The 16,485-nt window shown below is 41.7% G+C and overlaps 2 protein-coding genes and 1 long non-coding RNA gene across 5 annotated transcripts in view; 2 read left to right on the top strand and 1 right to left on the bottom strand.

Moving 5' to 3' along the window:
- Positions 1–1,062: 1,062 nt before the first annotated feature.
- Positions 1,063–4,852, top strand: rpl22 (ribosomal protein L22). 2 transcript variants are annotated; one of them, XM_020617700.1, is made up of 4 exons: positions 1,063–1,169; positions 1,508–1,618; positions 1,920–2,044; positions 4,673–4,852. In XM_020617700.1, the coding sequence occupies exons 1-4, from the start codon at positions 1,158–1,160 to the stop codon at positions 4,812–4,814; spliced, it is 390 nt and encodes a 129-aa protein (XP_020473356.1). In that variant the 5' UTR covers positions 1,063–1,157; the 3' UTR covers positions 4,815–4,852. The 2 variants fall into 2 exon arrangements, with proteins under 2 accessions (XP_020473356.1, XP_020474157.1); XM_020618501.1 differs by having other exon boundaries at positions 1,143–1,196.
- A 611-nt stretch (positions 4,853–5,463) lies between these two features.
- LOC109967617 (uncharacterized) lies at positions 5,464–6,693 on the bottom strand. The gene is made up of 3 exons (XR_002276001.1): positions 6,616–6,693; positions 6,408–6,521; positions 5,464–5,493 (listed from the first exon to the last, which is right to left on the bottom strand). It is a non-coding gene; the product is annotated as an uncharacterized LOC109967617 (long non-coding RNA).
- Positions 6,694–7,001: 308 nt separating this feature from the next.
- The window catches only part of chd5 (chromodomain helicase DNA binding protein 5), a 44,017-nt gene continuing 34,533 nt past the window's right edge, over positions 7,002–16,485 (top strand). For both annotated transcript variants that reach the window (XM_020612534.1, XM_020611740.1), the window contains exons 1-2: positions 7,002–7,276; positions 14,073–14,224. In XM_020612534.1, coding sequence (XP_020468190.1) covers positions 7,210–7,276; positions 14,073–14,224 — 219 coding nt within the window. In that variant the 5' untranslated portion in view covers positions 7,002–7,209. The remainder of the gene's footprint in view (positions 7,277–14,072; positions 14,225–16,485) is intronic.

The raw sequence follows: 16,485 nt of genomic DNA, 5'->3' as shown, positions 1-16,485 counted from the left end.
GACGACGGAGTCTCTCCGCAGGGCAGCTGACAGCTCACACCTAACACTAGCCCACAAGTGTTGCCAAAGTGCAAAAGGGACATTTAACATTACTGTCCCATACAGATTAAAAACAGAGTTGTCCTCTTTCTAATGTCAGACTATATTATGTCTTGGGCACAAAGGCAGGCTGAGTGGAAGAAAGGGGTGGAAATTACAGCACTACCAATCACTGGATCTGCTGCCATACTTAAAAAAAGAGAAACGCTTCCCACTTGTCATATGAAGCATAGCTGTGAATTCCTTCTAAGCTCTCTGTAAACCCTTTTCAAGAAAAAATTTAATTAACCTTGGTATTATTATGTTGCATAAAAGCAACATCACTGTACATTAGAGAAGAACGCAGCACTCTATTTAAGAGCAAAAATTAAAAAAAAAATGAATGTAATGAAAGTGAAGTGAATTTAACTGATACATTTAATAAAATAATAGGTGACACTTTTTTCCTGTAGTCCATCATTTTCTAACAATCTCCAGCAAATATTTTACGATGAGAACAGACATGTTTATGTGCAGTGTAAAGTGTAAACGTGTTTTGTTATTCTTTTATTGTGAACCTGCATTTTTCTACATATTGAATGTTATGCTTTTTTGCAGACTAAAACTACATTGTTTTAATTTTTCAACCAAGCTGTTGTGCTACAGTATATTCATATTATTTATATTATTCATATTATTGATTCCTTGAGGACAATTCACAAAGTACCCAGCAGTGTATAAAGTACTTCAAATTATAAGGATGTAATGTAGTTAAAATTAGCTCCACCTTTACCATCCGCAACATTATGTGATAGAATATATCAATAATCATAATCAAATAACATGATATAGCCTGATGTTACATTAAAATGAAAAATGTCATTCTGCATAATGACTAGGCTACTTTTGGTACTTCGAGTATATTTTGATGCTAATACTTTTGTACATTTATTTAGGTGAAATTCTGAATTAAGGACTTTGTATTGCTAGCTTTAAGTAAAAGATCTAACTTCTTCCACCACTGGGCACAATGCTTAATCAATTCCAGATAACTCGATGCGAATTGCGATCGATTTTTCACCCTGATATTATACTTCCTGCGCAACCTTTCCCCTTCCTTTTAGCTGAATGTGTCAGCCATGGCACCGATTGTGAGTAGTAAAACGATCAGATAAATGGTATACAGGCGATATATGTTGGCTTGTTTTGTGCATTCACAAACGTATATATAATCTGTGATTGTAAATATATGTTTCACCGGCTTTAAAGCCTGTTATTTCTCTTTATGTACTGTGTCGGCGAACACCACGTTGGGCTAACTCTTAGTGCTAACGTTAGCTAGCAGCTGTTAACCTCAAAAATCTGTTGCCAGATCTTTACATGAGTGTCAAATTATTTTAATGCATCCTGTAGCTTTTTTAAAGTGACGTGTGCTATCATGGATGATTGTATGATTTGGAGTAACGTTTACTCTTAATTTCGGTGCTAGAAAAAGCAGGTGGTCAAAAAGCACGGGGGGAAGAAGAAGAAGCAGATCCTGAAGTTCACCCTGGACTGCACTCACCCTGTCGAAGATGGCATTATGGACGCTGCAAACTTTGTGAGTAAACCAATTCATACCCAAGTGGTAACTTGTTTGTTGAATAGTCCAACACTGCTGTCAAATAAGCGGGACTGATCCCGAGTCATAGGATGTGATGCTCACAGTCAGTTTAGAAGAAAGAAGGAAACTAATCCTGTGTGAATCTGAATGGAAACTAACAAGATGTCAGCTGTTAGTGCTGGTTAGAGACTCATCTTTACACAATGCTCTTTGTTTTCAAACTCACTGGTGCATATATTTAGATCAGAATCAGGGTTGTGTATTCCAGGCATTGATGACTTTCTGTGTCCTCTCACAGGAGCAGTTCCTGCAGGAACGCATCAAGGTGAATGGCAAAGCTGGAAGCCTCGGTGGTGGTGTGGTGTCTATTGAGCGGAGCAAGAGCAAGATTGCGGTGAACTCTGAGGTCCCCTTCTCAAAGAGGTACCAGTCTCAACTCATGACTGACTGAATCGTGCTTTACCAGTTGGCTGAAATTGATATTTTTGCATATCACTGTTATGTACAAAATGCTAGTGATTCTCAACCACTGCTCTGTTTTTTCTCTCAGTCCAGAAAGATGCTCTGAGACAAAAACAGGCATCTCCAGTAGGTCTGGGCAATAAAGACTAGAAACTATAGCACAATATGTTTTTGCAATAGCAACATAAATGATAATTGGTGTAGTTTAATATTTGATAGGTGTATGCCAATGTGGCTATAAGGATATGGTTGAATAGGCATCACATCTTTGGCTAAGCAAAATGCCACATCTTGTTTGTTCCAGCTTTTATGTCTTTTATAACTGGCAAACGGCAATGTCTTCTGTATTCAAGGTGTTTGCTTACTTGTTGGTCTAACATCTGCTGTGTCCTCCACACGCAGCATCTGGCTTTTCTTGTATTCCAGTCTGTATTTGCTTGAGGTGGTGGAACAGATTGGATGTCTTTCAACGCTTCTTCCGACATAGCTTGCAAATCACAAATGTTTGATGCACATCTGATCTCTTGTAGTTGAACCATTTCCAAACAAAGGAAGAAGCTCCTTTTTTCAGAAATAAATCTTCCTCAGACATTTCCAGCGGACCAGCTCCACCTTCTGCCATGTTTGTTCTGGTTGTAGGCACATGTCAGTAGCCACGTTACAGCACAGATACATGTCATCATGCATATCATGCATATTGTGAAATGACAAATTCTTATCATGGAGTGGAATTACTCTGGTATGTTGTGGACGATACGATATGGCACAGTTGTAAAGTCTTCTTTGAAGAGGTGTTATGGGACGTTCACATGGAGTCAGATAAAACATGCCTCCCTGCTGTGTTTTTATGCAAGGGGCTGTGTTGGTCAGCGGGGTGAGGGGTTGCAAGGTAGAGTGCTTAACGTGTGTTCGACGCTGTGACAAGTTGGCGCCAGCGGTTTCAGTCAAGTTTCCATTGTATTTAGTTAGCCATGCTGCTAATGTACCCTACTTTACCATAGCGTAGATTTCTATCACCAGTGTGTTGACATTGATGGATAAAAACACTGTTTAACATCTAGTACCCTAACTAATGAAAACCCATGGGTGTCCACCTTCTGACCGTCCCCCCATATGTGCCACTGAAACGTCTTCTCTGTGGAACAGCCTCATCAGCCATTGAGAGGTTACTGTAATATTGCCATTAAATGGTATAGGTGCATTGTATCAGATACCTTTTATGAGTACAGGTATTCCAGGGTGCATCCCTAGTCAGCATTAAGCCTTTCAGAATGGAACATTAAGGTTCGGTCCAACCAGAGGAGTGGTATCTATTCGCATAGTTAGTTTTGGTTTTGTCTGTTTTGTCTTATTCTATTTCCTTTCTTTTTAAGAACCATAATTTATGGCATACACAGACATTTTTGTCACTTTTCTTTAATGAAAAATTAAATGGTAATAAAAATAAAACATTATTTTAAAGTTTTACATTTACGTCTTTCTCTCGCTTTTTTTAAACAACCCTCCAACTAAAATGAAGTGTGATATTTGTAGTTATCCAAATATAAACATGCAATAGTGTCTGTTTCGACTGAGCGCGCGGTTCTTTTTCAGTATGTCTAGTTTGTATTTGCTGTGTTTGTACATAAACATTTTATGTGTAGCCAGTGACTCCCTCTTTTTGTCCCTTTTGGGAGATTTGGATGCAGTTTCCTTTCTCCCAGGTGTTTCTGTGGGCTCCTCTGTGTTTCTTTTACATTAATTGCTTGCAATGCACGAGTGAACACGAGCCCGGTACAGACACAGCCTCTCTCGTGAGATGTTGCGCGCTGCACACTCTACGTTTTTGGTCTGTGCCACTGCATGTGCAGCGTGGACTGTTGTGCCTCTAAATCTGATTGGCACAGAATTGGAAACCTCGGGAGTGATCGGTCGGTCACCGGTCAAGGCTGATCACACTGAAAACCGGCCATTTCCAATTTCTGCTGATCGATCAGTGCGTCTCTACTTTGAGTATTTTTGCACTGGTTTTGCTACTTTTACTTAAGAAAACTAAAAAGTGTAAAGTAAAAGTATTTCTTCCACCACTGTCGGTGTGGTACTCAACACTGTACTGGGTAGATGAAATCAGAGACACTGAGCAGGGGCAGCCAGAATATGTTGTGATGGTGGCATGAGAGAAAAAGTCAAGAAGTCACCAGGTTCAAGTGATATCTGCCTCAGGAAGTATTAATTTGAATAAACTCACTTAACATTTTGAAAGTCTATACACATAGAAATACTTCATTGTGATCTCCCTGTCTGAATTAGGAACACCACCACCAGAGGGTGACTCTAGCTAGCACTTTCTTTCTGAAATGGAGCAGTGGAAAAGTCACTGGGACTTTTCGACCTTATATGAGGTTAAAATACTGTTTTGCTGTATTAAACTGTCAGTGTTGTGTTTGATGATGTTTCTAGATGTGTTTATTAAAGAATGTTAAAAGAAGTGGTCAGATGATGCATTCCTGGGAGCAGATTTCTGATGAGTAGGTTATGAAAATGACCTGCATATTGACTTGTATGCTAAAAGGTTTGTGCCTTTGTCTCCCTTCCTTTCCTCCGTTCCAGGTACTTGAAATATCTTACCAAGAAGTATCTGAAAAAGAACAACCTCAGGGACTGGTTGCGGGTCGTGGCCAACACCAAAGAGAGCTATGAGCTGCGCTACTTCCAGATCAACCAGGATGAGGAGGAGGAGGAAGAAGATTAAATGTGACACCACTTTTAATAAAAAAAAATCAAATGAGAGAAGAAAACGTTGGTATTTCTTTTATATAGTTTTGATCACTGGGCATCAGTTGCTTAAGAACATACCAAAGCTGTGAACATAACACTGGGTGCATTGTACTGGCCAGCTGTGGCTTGGTGGTCACATCTCCAGCTCCTTAATGTCCACGTTGAACTAGGCAGGATTGCTCCCACTGGTCAGGCAAACACCTGACAGGGCTCATGGGTGAATGAGTGATAAGTATAAATGCAGCCATTTACCATTTAGCTGTTTGTTTTGCTCTGTGATAGTTTTTAAAATCTGTATCAAAATCAGCACCAGCATGTCAAATTACATGAAGATACAATTGACAAGTAGATGCAGACAGGTGACAAAGGAAAAACCTGAATGAATGAGTGGAGAAAAAATTACAAATGCAGATTCTGGCATCATTTGGTGGACTTGTCCCCTTAGAGGGAAGGGTCACCATGAATCAATACAGAGCTGTTCTGAGTGATCACCTTTATCCGGTGATGAAACACCTAATGGGAGTGATCTCTTCCAGGGTGACAGTGCTTCCATCCACAGGACATGAGAGGTCACCGGATGGTTTGATGAAGATGAAAATGATGTGAATCATATGCTGTGGCCTTCAGTCACCAGGTCCAACCCAGATGAACAGCTATGGGAGATGTTGGAGCAACATGTCAGACAGCGTCTCCACCACTGTCATCAAAAATGAGAATATCTTATGGAAGAATGGTGTTCATCCCTCAGAAATGGGAAGAATTAATGCTAGGGGGCACTGAAGCTGTCCTGGTGCCACGTGGTGGCCCAGCACCTCACTGAGACACTATGACAGTAAGAAAAGATGCCAACCTTCTCCACATTGTCTCAGATAACCCGAGTAAGGCTGGAATGCTGAAATGCCTTGGTGTATTTTTAAGATGGTAGTCCATATTTCTTAAAGGCCTTTGATCATTAACCATCCACTTCACTGCCTGAAATTGATTTTTTTTGTGCCACATCCTAAACATAGATAAAGACAGAGCTATTCGTTGGCTTCTTTATTTTCCTCTTCAAGAGCACCAGTGGTGGTGAGGGATGACGGACAGCTGGTCTGAGCGATTTTTCTGATACCTCAGACACGTCATCTGTTCATGCATTATGCTAATAAACAAAAAGAGATATCAGTATGGCTGGATTGAAGGAGGCTGCTACCTGAATAATGCAGCACAGTTCAACAGCAGCACAAGCTACAGCTTCCCTCCAGAATGATCATGCATTTGGGTCAACACCTCTCTGAATCAGTTTGACCAAGAGCTGAACATTACTAACCTCGTGAAGGAGGATTTATTACAGGGCTGTTGTGTTAGATTGCATTAGTTTTATCTTGGTGTGTATCTGGAGCGTAATTAATAAATGAGCTAGAGTTAGTAGTTTTATCTTGGTGTGTATCTGGAGCATAATTAATAAATGAGCTAGAGCTAGGTGCTGTTTGAGATGACCACAGTGAAGACTCCATGAGAGCAATCAGGACACTTGCACCTCTTGATTTGTGTGTTTTGTTACATTAGGTGAAGCTGAAACTCTTACTGTCTGTGGTGAGCTCTCTGTGGGGCACCCTGTGTTGCAGCTGTGGTAACCTTGACAACAGTTAGACCACTGGCAGTCAGGACTCTTCTCCCAGCATGCAGTCATCACACAGCACTTGGGTTTTTTTTGTCAGGAAAAAGAGGAAGTTAGAAAACATGTTCTGCCCATCAAATAAAAGTGTGATTATTCATTGGTATCAACATTTTACCTTCATTATTTGCAGCCCAAATGTGTTATTATTTTTTCCTTAGACAGATTTCATATATGGAGTAAAGGTTAGTGCACATTAAAGCAGCTGTGCCAGAAAGCAGCTGAAGTTTCTGTGTCAATCCTCCAGACTTCCAGAAGGAAATGGGCAGGCGACAGGCGCGGGAGCATCCCCGCGTATTAGCGGCACTTGGCGATGCCGCACGGTGCGTTTTTTGCACACTACTAGTTGAAGTGGTAACTAGGAGAGCATGACTAACTAGTTGTGGGTGAAATTATGGGATGTATCGTCATGGCAACAGACCAGACGTCACAATCTGGGCATGTGTGTTCCATTTTTGTCTTTCTTATTTTTCAGACTGGAAGACCTGGATAGAGATCAGTGGAAATAAATATTAATGTCTTTTTTATTTTTTGTTTTTGTTACTCCCGGAGAGAAAGCCCAAGATTCACTGCAAAAAAATTAAAATAATAAAATTAACTGAGCGACGAACACATTTCTTTTTGGGTGAAGAAAGAGACTGGGCTGCGGCGCCTGGAGGGTTAACTTTCAGTATTCTCAGCCTAAAAGGGGTTTGGGGGCTATGAGATAAAGATGCCGGGGTCGCTGAGTAATGAAGACGAGGGACAAGACGACATGGATTTTGAAGACGATATGCCAGGTGAGGGAAAGGGGGGAGGCGGGGTGTCCTTCAGATTATTTTGCGCCGCTACGCCTTGAATGCGGGGAAAAGGGCTTGTCCTGCGTTCCCGAGACCAGAGAGGAGGAGGGGTGGGGTGCCATAAGCAGAGTCATGCTTTTATTTCTTACACGACTCAGTCTTTAAGGTGGGAACGGCTTTTTAGTTTTTTATTTGGCTCCGGCCGTCCTCACAGCCTGATTTAGGGGCACGATGAAAACCCTGCTGCATGACTTCTATAGGCTGTGCGTTTTTTCTTTCACAGGCTGCATGCGTGTACAAGTGAACGGCTTAACCTTAAGTCCAAAAGCACAAAGTCTGGGACAGAAAGCTCTTCAGAACCATGATAATTAATTGGGCATTGTTTCCGTCTGCTGCTGTTATGATTTCTGTACTCAGTTAACGTGTATGTGCATTTAAGAAGAAGTGGGCAGCAGTGACAACATCCGTGTTTTGTAGAAGATGCACTGTGTCCACTCGTGATCAGGAGCCTGCTCCAACTTAAAGGTCTCCCCGGAAAGAACTGAGTGGCAGCAGTGGTGTGAAAGCCACATGTAGCTAGGCTACAGTAAACAATGCCTTTCAGGTGTGCTCTGTTGCTTTGGTCCTAAGCACTGTTGATGGCCTTAGGTCACCAACATCCCTTCAGCTTCAGGTTGTGTAATTAACTGTAACCCACATTCTTGACATGCAGCTCAAAGACTGTTCACATTGTGGCTTCAGTCAAGCCAAATCTGTGCAGTTTTTATAGTGACTGGAAAATTAATTTGTCTGCCACCCTGGAAATGAACCAGCAGTAGAGCACATGCCATTTTCTTTCCTTAAAAATAAAGTCACAGAGGAAAAGATTAAGCACCTGTAAGCAAGACGCCACTTGTGAAATTATGGCCTTTTGGTTTTCTTTTTGTGGATTTGTAAGCTGATTCTCTTTCCTAAAAACTGTGTTAAACTACATGGTGAAACCTGGGTAGTGATGAGCTATGTTGTCACTGCTGCATGGTGACATTGTTCCTTTGCTGATTAGGTAAAACAGTGGTGGGGTATGGTTCATAGCTGCATTGACTTGTACCTAAAAAGCTAACTGGGGTGTCTGTCATGTGCAGCCAGGAGCCAGCTTGATCAAAATCTACATCTGTCTCAGTCAAACCAGGTCCTAATCTGATCTGTTTCCTGGTCCAGTGTGTCAGGGGCTGAGGGGGCCCTGCTGTTGCATCCTACTGGGCACAAGAGGCAGGCATCTGTATAATATTGTGTCAGTTTGTGCAGTGCAGCTAATACATTTATATTTTCCTGACTCCTGTAGCTTGCTCTGAGCAGCAGATTTGATTTGCTAGTTTGGTGTCAAGACTAAGCCAAAAGATTTACCCTTAATGTCACTTTCAGTCACATGTGGAAAAGCTCTGGTGCTGCTTATAAATAATACCGAGTCTGAAAGGAAGGTTTGAGAGAGTAAAAATCCAGTGCAGTGTAGGCCAGCCTCTAATTAAGTGTTCCTGAAAGATACAGTGCTACATGGTATACATAAGAGAACTTTTTGTTCAAATTTATTAAAAATCAAAACCTGAAATCTGTCAAGTACCAGAGTCTTCTTGAGTAGGTCTCTACAAGTGTTGCACACCCGGATTTGGGCAGTTTATCCCATTCTTCCAGCTCTGCTAAGTAAGATGGAAAGCGTCTATGAACATCCATCTTCACGTCCCTCCACAGATGTTCTATGGAGTTTAAGTCTGGGCTTTGGCCACCCAAGGACAGTCAGACCCAGAGCCCCCCCAGGTTTGTCTTGGCAGTGTGTTTCAGGTCATTGCTATGCAGACAGGTGAACCATTGCCCCAGTCTCGGGACGTGTGCATGCTGGAACTGGTTTTTCTTCAATGACCACTGTTTTTGGCTGCATTCATTCTTCCCTTAGTTTGGACCAGTCTCCCTGACCCTGCTGCTGTAAAGCCCCCCATAGCCCCCCCATAGCATGATGCTGCCCTCACCATACTTCACCATATGGTATTAACTAAGTGACGAGCAGTGCCTGGTGTTTGCTAGACATAGTGCTTGGAGTTGAATTCTTGTATCATAAGACCAAAGAATCTTTTCCCTTGTTTTTAGGGTGCTTTAAATATTATTTGACCAATTCCAAGTGGGCTTTAATCTGCCTTTAAACCAAAGTGTCTTCCATCTCGCCACTCTAGGCCTGATTGATGGAGTGTTGTTGACATGGCTTTCTGTCTACAGATGACTACTGAAGCTCTGTTTGAATGAGCCCTGTTTTACAACTTTGGCCTGATCTGTGCTTCACTGCAAAATTTTATCATGGGCAAATCAGTGGACCTTGTATTCACAGGGGTGTGCCTTTCAAAACTATGTCTCGTCTGTTCAGTTTGCCACAGGTGGACACCAGTCAGGTTCTAGACATATCTCAACAATGATTAAAGCAAACAGTGTAGACTGATGGGCAGGTTTATTCATTTAAAATTATATCTGCAACAAAATAAACCAAAAGTGAAGCCTGAAAGTCTGAATAGTTTCTGATGTCTCCGCTGGACAGGTTTTATAAATTGCCTTTGCGTGTTGGAATAATGTTGAGCTGTGGGATCAGCATTATTTGTGACAATGCCTTGTACATTAAACTAACACATTTTTTATTTATACACAATATTGTTGATAAGCCAGAATAATACCTGAAAGCTTCCGTGTGAAGGTGTGCAGCAAGGAAAGAAAAGAAGAGATGGAAGGGGAGAAACAGAGCTGTCGAGCAGTTGAGGCATCATCTATGACTGGCAGCCATAGCCTGAGGGAAAACACAAGCACTGGTGCATGTCCCCAATAACCCAGTAGTTGGTTAAACATGTATGAAGAAGGAAAGGTACAACTGGTATGGCAGGCAAGTGAAGATATGAGAGTTGTGATGCAGTTTGCAAAATCAAAAGATTTTCATGTGTCAGTTGAAATAGCTTTATGTGTGCCTTGATGTAATTTTAGATTTTTATGTTGTTAGCTTCAAACGTATCAAAGGAACTCTTTTAAAATTGTAATCCCTTATGACAACGCACAATGTAGTGAAGGGTAGACATATAGAAAATTAGACAAATTTGTATTAATGTCTTAATGAAGCTTTTTGTTGATTAAGTAAGATCCTCATTCCGTTCTGACAGTATTACTGTTTCTTAGCAGCTGTTTTTGGCAGTTTTTCAGTTTTTATCTTCATGTAACACTCACCAAAATAAAGTGGCGCAAATCCATTGTTATGCTGTCGATAAGGAATAGTTTTCACACAGTTTTTGACCCCCAGACATCAAAGTGACAGACAAGGTCAGAAATCCAGGTCAGATTTTTCCCGGCATCAAGATGCTCCCATGCAACGGAAACACAAAAATGCAGAAGCACATCCTGAATGTTATCCTATCACAGCCTTCATTTGTTGTGGCACATAAAGTCTCCTAATTCCCTTTGTTTCACTCCGGGTGCTTACACTGTCACAGATTGTTCCACTGTGTTTTCTGTTTTAATTGTTTTGTTCTTCCCTAAAATTGAAAGATTATCATGGGATTTTATGTGCCTACAAATGTTATCCCCAATTGGAAAGGGGTCTATTTTTGTATCCCTCGCTGTGAAAGTTGACACCATTTTTCCCTGCTGCACGTGCACGTAGCCAAAGCTTGAAAGATGCCTTTTTTTTTTAAATGTGTATTTGCAGATGAGCGGTGCTGCATTCTGGTCTGTTCTATGTCTGCCTTATATGCACACATTGTGATGTTGTGCATTCATATACAGTATAATATATGTGATTTTAATGGTTCTCTATCCTTCCATCACTTTGATGATTACATTTTCTAATAATAGTCTATGGATGTCTTTGTCTGAAGGCGTTTGGGGCCTGAGTTATAAGCACTTAATCAATGAAGAAAGGAAACCCTTTGGCTCCGTCTTTCCTCCTCAGTGGCAGGCACTGCTGGGCAACATTAAGTGGGTGTTTCCACACAAGGGGCCAGCAGAGAAAGGGCTAATGCGCTTTCCAGTAAACTCTAGCTTATGTACTTGGGATTTTCTCATGAATCTCCCTTCTAATGGATCAGTCCAGTGGCCAAGCCCTTGTATGACGGTCAGAACTGTCTGTGGCATCCATCCACACTTTACAGAAAACCCGTTTGCCAAGTGAAGCTTTGGTCCTCTTTTAGTGCCATCCTTCCCTGTGCCACATGACTGAGCGACCTTCCCCCTTCCAACACCTGGCACAGCCCGGTCCACTCACCAAGCAGAAAGATAATCTTTCCCCTGATGACTTTGCCTTCAGGGACTTCACAGGCCATTAACTGCAGGCAGGGTTAGGACTGCAAGACAGTGCAGGTGTTAAACACAGACTTTTTCAGTGAACCAGGCTGCTGTCATACCCTCATATGAAAAGTTTCTGGACAGGCAATTTGTTCAGTACTTTTTAAAATAAGACTAAGTGTCTACAGCTATGCTAGCAGCTCTGTGAGGCTGTAGATTAGGCACAGCAGGGCTTTTAACTAAATGCTAACAACAGCAAGCTGCCATGCCCGTAATGAAAATGCTAACATGCTGATATGAAATTTACCTATATTCACTATCAAATTTTAGTGTGTTAACATACCAGTATTTTCTAATGAAGACTAAACACTGAGGAAGATAGGCATGGCTCCTGTCATAAACCATGTGAGAAAATATAAAAATTGGATCAGGTTATGGTTCTGAAGGAAAAGGGAATCATCACAGTCATTACAGCTGTCTTTGACATGAATATTTGTACAAGATTTCATGGCAATCCATCCAGTAGTTGTCGAGATATTTCACTCAAAACTATAAATGCCAGGCTTGTGGTCCATCCAGTAGTTGTCGAGATATTTCAAAACTATAAATGCCAGGCTCGTGCTCACACATGACAAAAAGTCAGACGCTCACCAAAGTCAGTAGGACACAACATTTGGTAACCATGAATGTTTGTGCAAAAATCTGTGCCAATCCATCTGGTAGATGTTGAGATATTTCAGTCTGGAACAAAGTGTTGTGACAGACCGACATTGCCATCCCTCGGGCCACACCTGTATCATGGCTAAAAGATCACCTAGTTCAGTCTGCTCATGTGCATGTAAGTGAACTTTTAAACCCTACATCAGTAATATCACATCACAGCTGTCAAGTTTGAGTGATTTATTGCACAGGAAGCAGAGCTAGGGACACGCAGTCTGGCATCATCCGGTGCATCTAATCAGTGATGTGTGGTCAAGCTGACAGTCAAGAGTTCATAGAAAGAAAGAGGGACGGACTGTGAGCTTTCTGTAATCCAGCACCATCTCCGTCTGAGCCATGTCATTATCTTTGTATCTAAGAGAGATTCAAGCTTTGCTGTGTTGCCAGCAGGCTGCTAGCATACATCTGAGACATAAAAGAGCTCCTTGTTTGAGCTGCTGAATACATAAACTCAAGGCTTTATTTAGAAAGAGACAAATAAAGGGGAGATAAGCATGTGAGTCTGTGCTTGAGAGAGAAAGAAAGAATGAGCAAGCAAAGCAGCAAAATACCAGTTAGATAGATAGATAATATTGAACATTCTATTGACCACCCTGTCTTTATCAGCTGACCACTTTCAAATTGTTTAATTTAGCCAGATGTCTGTAGAGGTTTAAAGGCCTTTTATTACAAATTTAAAATTCAAAGCAGTTTGCTTCCATTTCTACATGACAATTGTAATATTTTAAGGAAGCTGTTCAGTCAACAATGTTGTCAGTCAGCAGATCTCCTATAAAAATGTATCTGGTGGTCAGAGGTAATGCAACAAGCCGGATTTCCTCTGATCAAAGCGTTGAAGTAGTGTATGTGTGTGCATGGGGTACCTCCTGCTAGTTTTGCTAAATAGAGGATAAGTGGTTGGCAAGGTTTGTGTGTCTACTACACAGGAATCCCTCCTCCCCAATCTCTCACTCCAGCTACCCAGGGGAGTGGTAGACTGCAGGGCTAGTGTTGGCTGATTGACTCTGATACATGTGCTGCATATTTTATGCCCTCCGGTCTGTCTGTATGAGATATCGAGAGCGAAGGTGACACGCAGACAGATAGAGCAAAAGAGACAGAAAGACAGTCGGAGACACCGAGGGAGAGCAAGCTCAGATCAACCTTTACAGGCCGGTTGCATCCTGTGTGTATTTCTCTGCGTGTCTCTTTATAGTGATGTAGTGTCTCCCTTACTTACTCCTCTGCGACCCACTATGGCATCAGTGAAGTCTGCTGTGCTCAGCAGTCAGCGCGGTTTACCCAGCAGCTTTGAGACAGTACAGCTGACAACCAGCAGCAGGTTGCTTTAGTCCCAGCAAGCATTAAAGGCAGAAGATATGCTCAGTATACCTCAGTGGTCCTCCAGGGAGTTCCCATTTAGCAGCAGGGCAGGCACTCCATCTATTTGTGCTTTGACGGGTAAAGTTGATCCACACTCAATGATGTGTGATGATGAGGTTTATTTTGCAGAGTGCTCCTGTTGGTCTGACACAATTCATCATTTTTATTTTCAGAAACAGGCTTACTGACTTTTCATTTGCTGTAATTTCGCTGGATACCAGACATGCAAATAATAATTATTTGCATTATGGATTTATTGCTATTTTTCTATCTTTTTAATCAGTTATCAGAATTGTCGCACTAATCAGTTCAGCACTACAGTGTAGAATCCAAAGTGCATTGGTCACTATAAATATTCATGCTCATTACATGCTGAATTGGCTGCAGTCTCTGCGTTACTAAGCAGATAATGTTTGTGTGTCTGTGTGTCCAGACGAGGATGATGAAGGTGAGCGCAACACTGTTCCCCTCACAGCCCTCACCCGCTTCTTCTCTGATGATGACTCCCTCGAACAACAAAAGAAGAAAAAGCCCAAAAAGATGAAAGAAGGGAAAATACCCAAAGTTAAGAAGAGGAAAAAGGAGGTAAGGTGTAATTCTCACTCTGCACCACCCGTCATGACCTCGGACACAACAACTTGGCAGGCATTTTGGATCAGGCTGAACTCCACGTTCTCTATTTCTCACCCCATCGCTCATTTGATGTCTCTGCAATTGGATCAAAGGTGTGTTTTGGCTGCTGGGCTGCCTCTGTAATCTAAATGAGAGGCAGCGGACTGTCTCAGGCCTAGGGGAGCTTGGCAGCAGTATCACCGTCATTGCCAGCATAATCTGTGAGCACCAAATGCCTGTTAGAGTGTAGATTTGTGCCTGTGGTGGTGGTGCTGATGGCAGGGACTGTGGGTCAGAAGTCCAGCATTTGTGTCCAGCTACCAGTGGGAGACAGAGCAGCTTTGACAGCAGAGTTTCTCCAGCCTTTAGTCTAGAACAATTAGACAACAGGTCATAAGTTTGAATTGCTCTTGGCATGAATATTAGTAACTTAACGTAACCAGATTTGTGATGTTAGAATCACTAATCAAGCTGGCCTTACTTCTGTTGAACAGCAGCCACTGTGGTCACGATGTTGCAAAGGATTCATAAAATCACCATATTGACTCAGTATTGTTATCTAAAATTAGCTAGCATTAGCTATCACCAGTCAGGCCATTAAATCCCAGTGTGTGTCTTATTGAGCAAGGATGTATTTCATTGTTAATGAATTCTTTCTTTAGAGGAATACATATGGGTTCACCGTATTTGCCATGCTGTCAAAGTCAAGCCATAACAAACTGCTAATGCGAACCTGTTAGCAAACAGCTACCACATTAGAAGTCACTTTGAGCCATGTTTCTAGCCACTTGAGGAATGTTAGTCCATCATTCTCTTAATTTTTAGTTCTGTTTTGGTCTCCATCAACATCTGAGGGAAACATCAGGCTGTCTGTATATGCTCACCATGTGTTCGCTGTCATTTGGTGATGGGCAGGGAGTGTACAGGTAGGCAGCACCGTTTTTACAGAAAAAAAAACTGCCTGCTATAGAAGGAAACAGTCTCCTGAAGTATGTTTCCTCTTTACCTGAACCAAACCCTAGCCCCAATCAGTCATCTCTCTGACTAACCATAAATTACCTCAAGGCAACGGGGAGAAAATATCTTATCAAGTCTGAAATAATCAGGTCTTAGAATCTAATGAGTTAATATAATGTATAACACTGGAAAAACATAACAGCTGACAAGAGCTGCATTTTCATGATCATTTCCTATGGTTCATCACTGACAGCTTTTATATTATACATATATTGATCCACAGTTAATATAAAATATTGATTAATGCAGCTTTAAAGGTACTCAGCATCTCAAGAAGTCAACTCTCCGGTTGCTATAAAAAGCCTCATCTTCACTGTTCCTGACATTTTTGCCAAACTTAGATGCTCTGATAAATGTTTCTTGTAGATACAAGAATTCCCAGTATTCCCAGTATTCCCAGGGTGTTTCCTGCCTGCGATGGCTTTAACAGTGTCAATGACATATTCAGGATGTACCCCTCTGCTGGCTGGAGATGCCAGCAGCGCTGTGAAGAGCTTGGCTGGCCAGGCTGCCACCCGGCCCTTTGGCTGCTTGTGGTAAACACTGAGCTCTGGGTCTCACTGAGCTAATGAGGGGGGACTCCCTCTGACACTCTCCTCGCTCAGACACAGACTCTCCTCTGTATTCTCCTCTTTCTTCCCTCTGCTCTCGTCTCTCACACACATCACTTTGCCTTGTGCATGACGCGGCTTTCTGTCTTTCTTTCTTTCTTTCTTTCTTTCTTTCTTGCCCTCCCACTGAGGAACTGCTGTTGCTGTAATTCACTTCCAATCGCTCCTTAAACATTGATGTCAGACAAGGGCCAAAAGTCATTTGGGGTCAGACACCGTCAGTGGCACATCCCAGTCTCAGGTCAGAGCTACTGGCAGCAGAAATGGTAACCAGAGAGAGATATACTTGTCTTCTCCATTCATCTGCAGAGAAACAAATGACATGAAGGGGTATTCAGTTTGTTTTCCAAAAAACAAAATCTACATACAGGAGTCTGAGTTTATAGAAAGTAGTTATCAAAAAAAAGAAACATTGCAATAAAGAGTAAAGCTGTCAGGGAGCTTTTTTTTAGCTTTAAGATTTTGCTGAAATTGTTGGTTTGATATGAACCTTTGTTTTGTCCTGATTTCTGGAGTAAGGAATATGCTGTTGTTTCAGTGTTTTTTAAGGCAGTATTCTTTTTCTTATTGAACTAGATTTCATTGTGTATCCACTTCTTCACTCAG

The sequence above is a fragment of the Monopterus albus genome, unplaced genomic scaffold (genome assembly GCF_001952655.1).
Source record: "Monopterus albus unplaced genomic scaffold, M_albus_1.0 scaffold1.1, whole genome shotgun sequence".
Classification (NCBI taxonomy): domain Eukaryota; kingdom Metazoa; phylum Chordata; class Actinopteri; order Synbranchiformes; family Synbranchidae; genus Monopterus; species Monopterus albus.
This window is presented reverse-complemented; position numbering and strand designations above follow the sequence as displayed.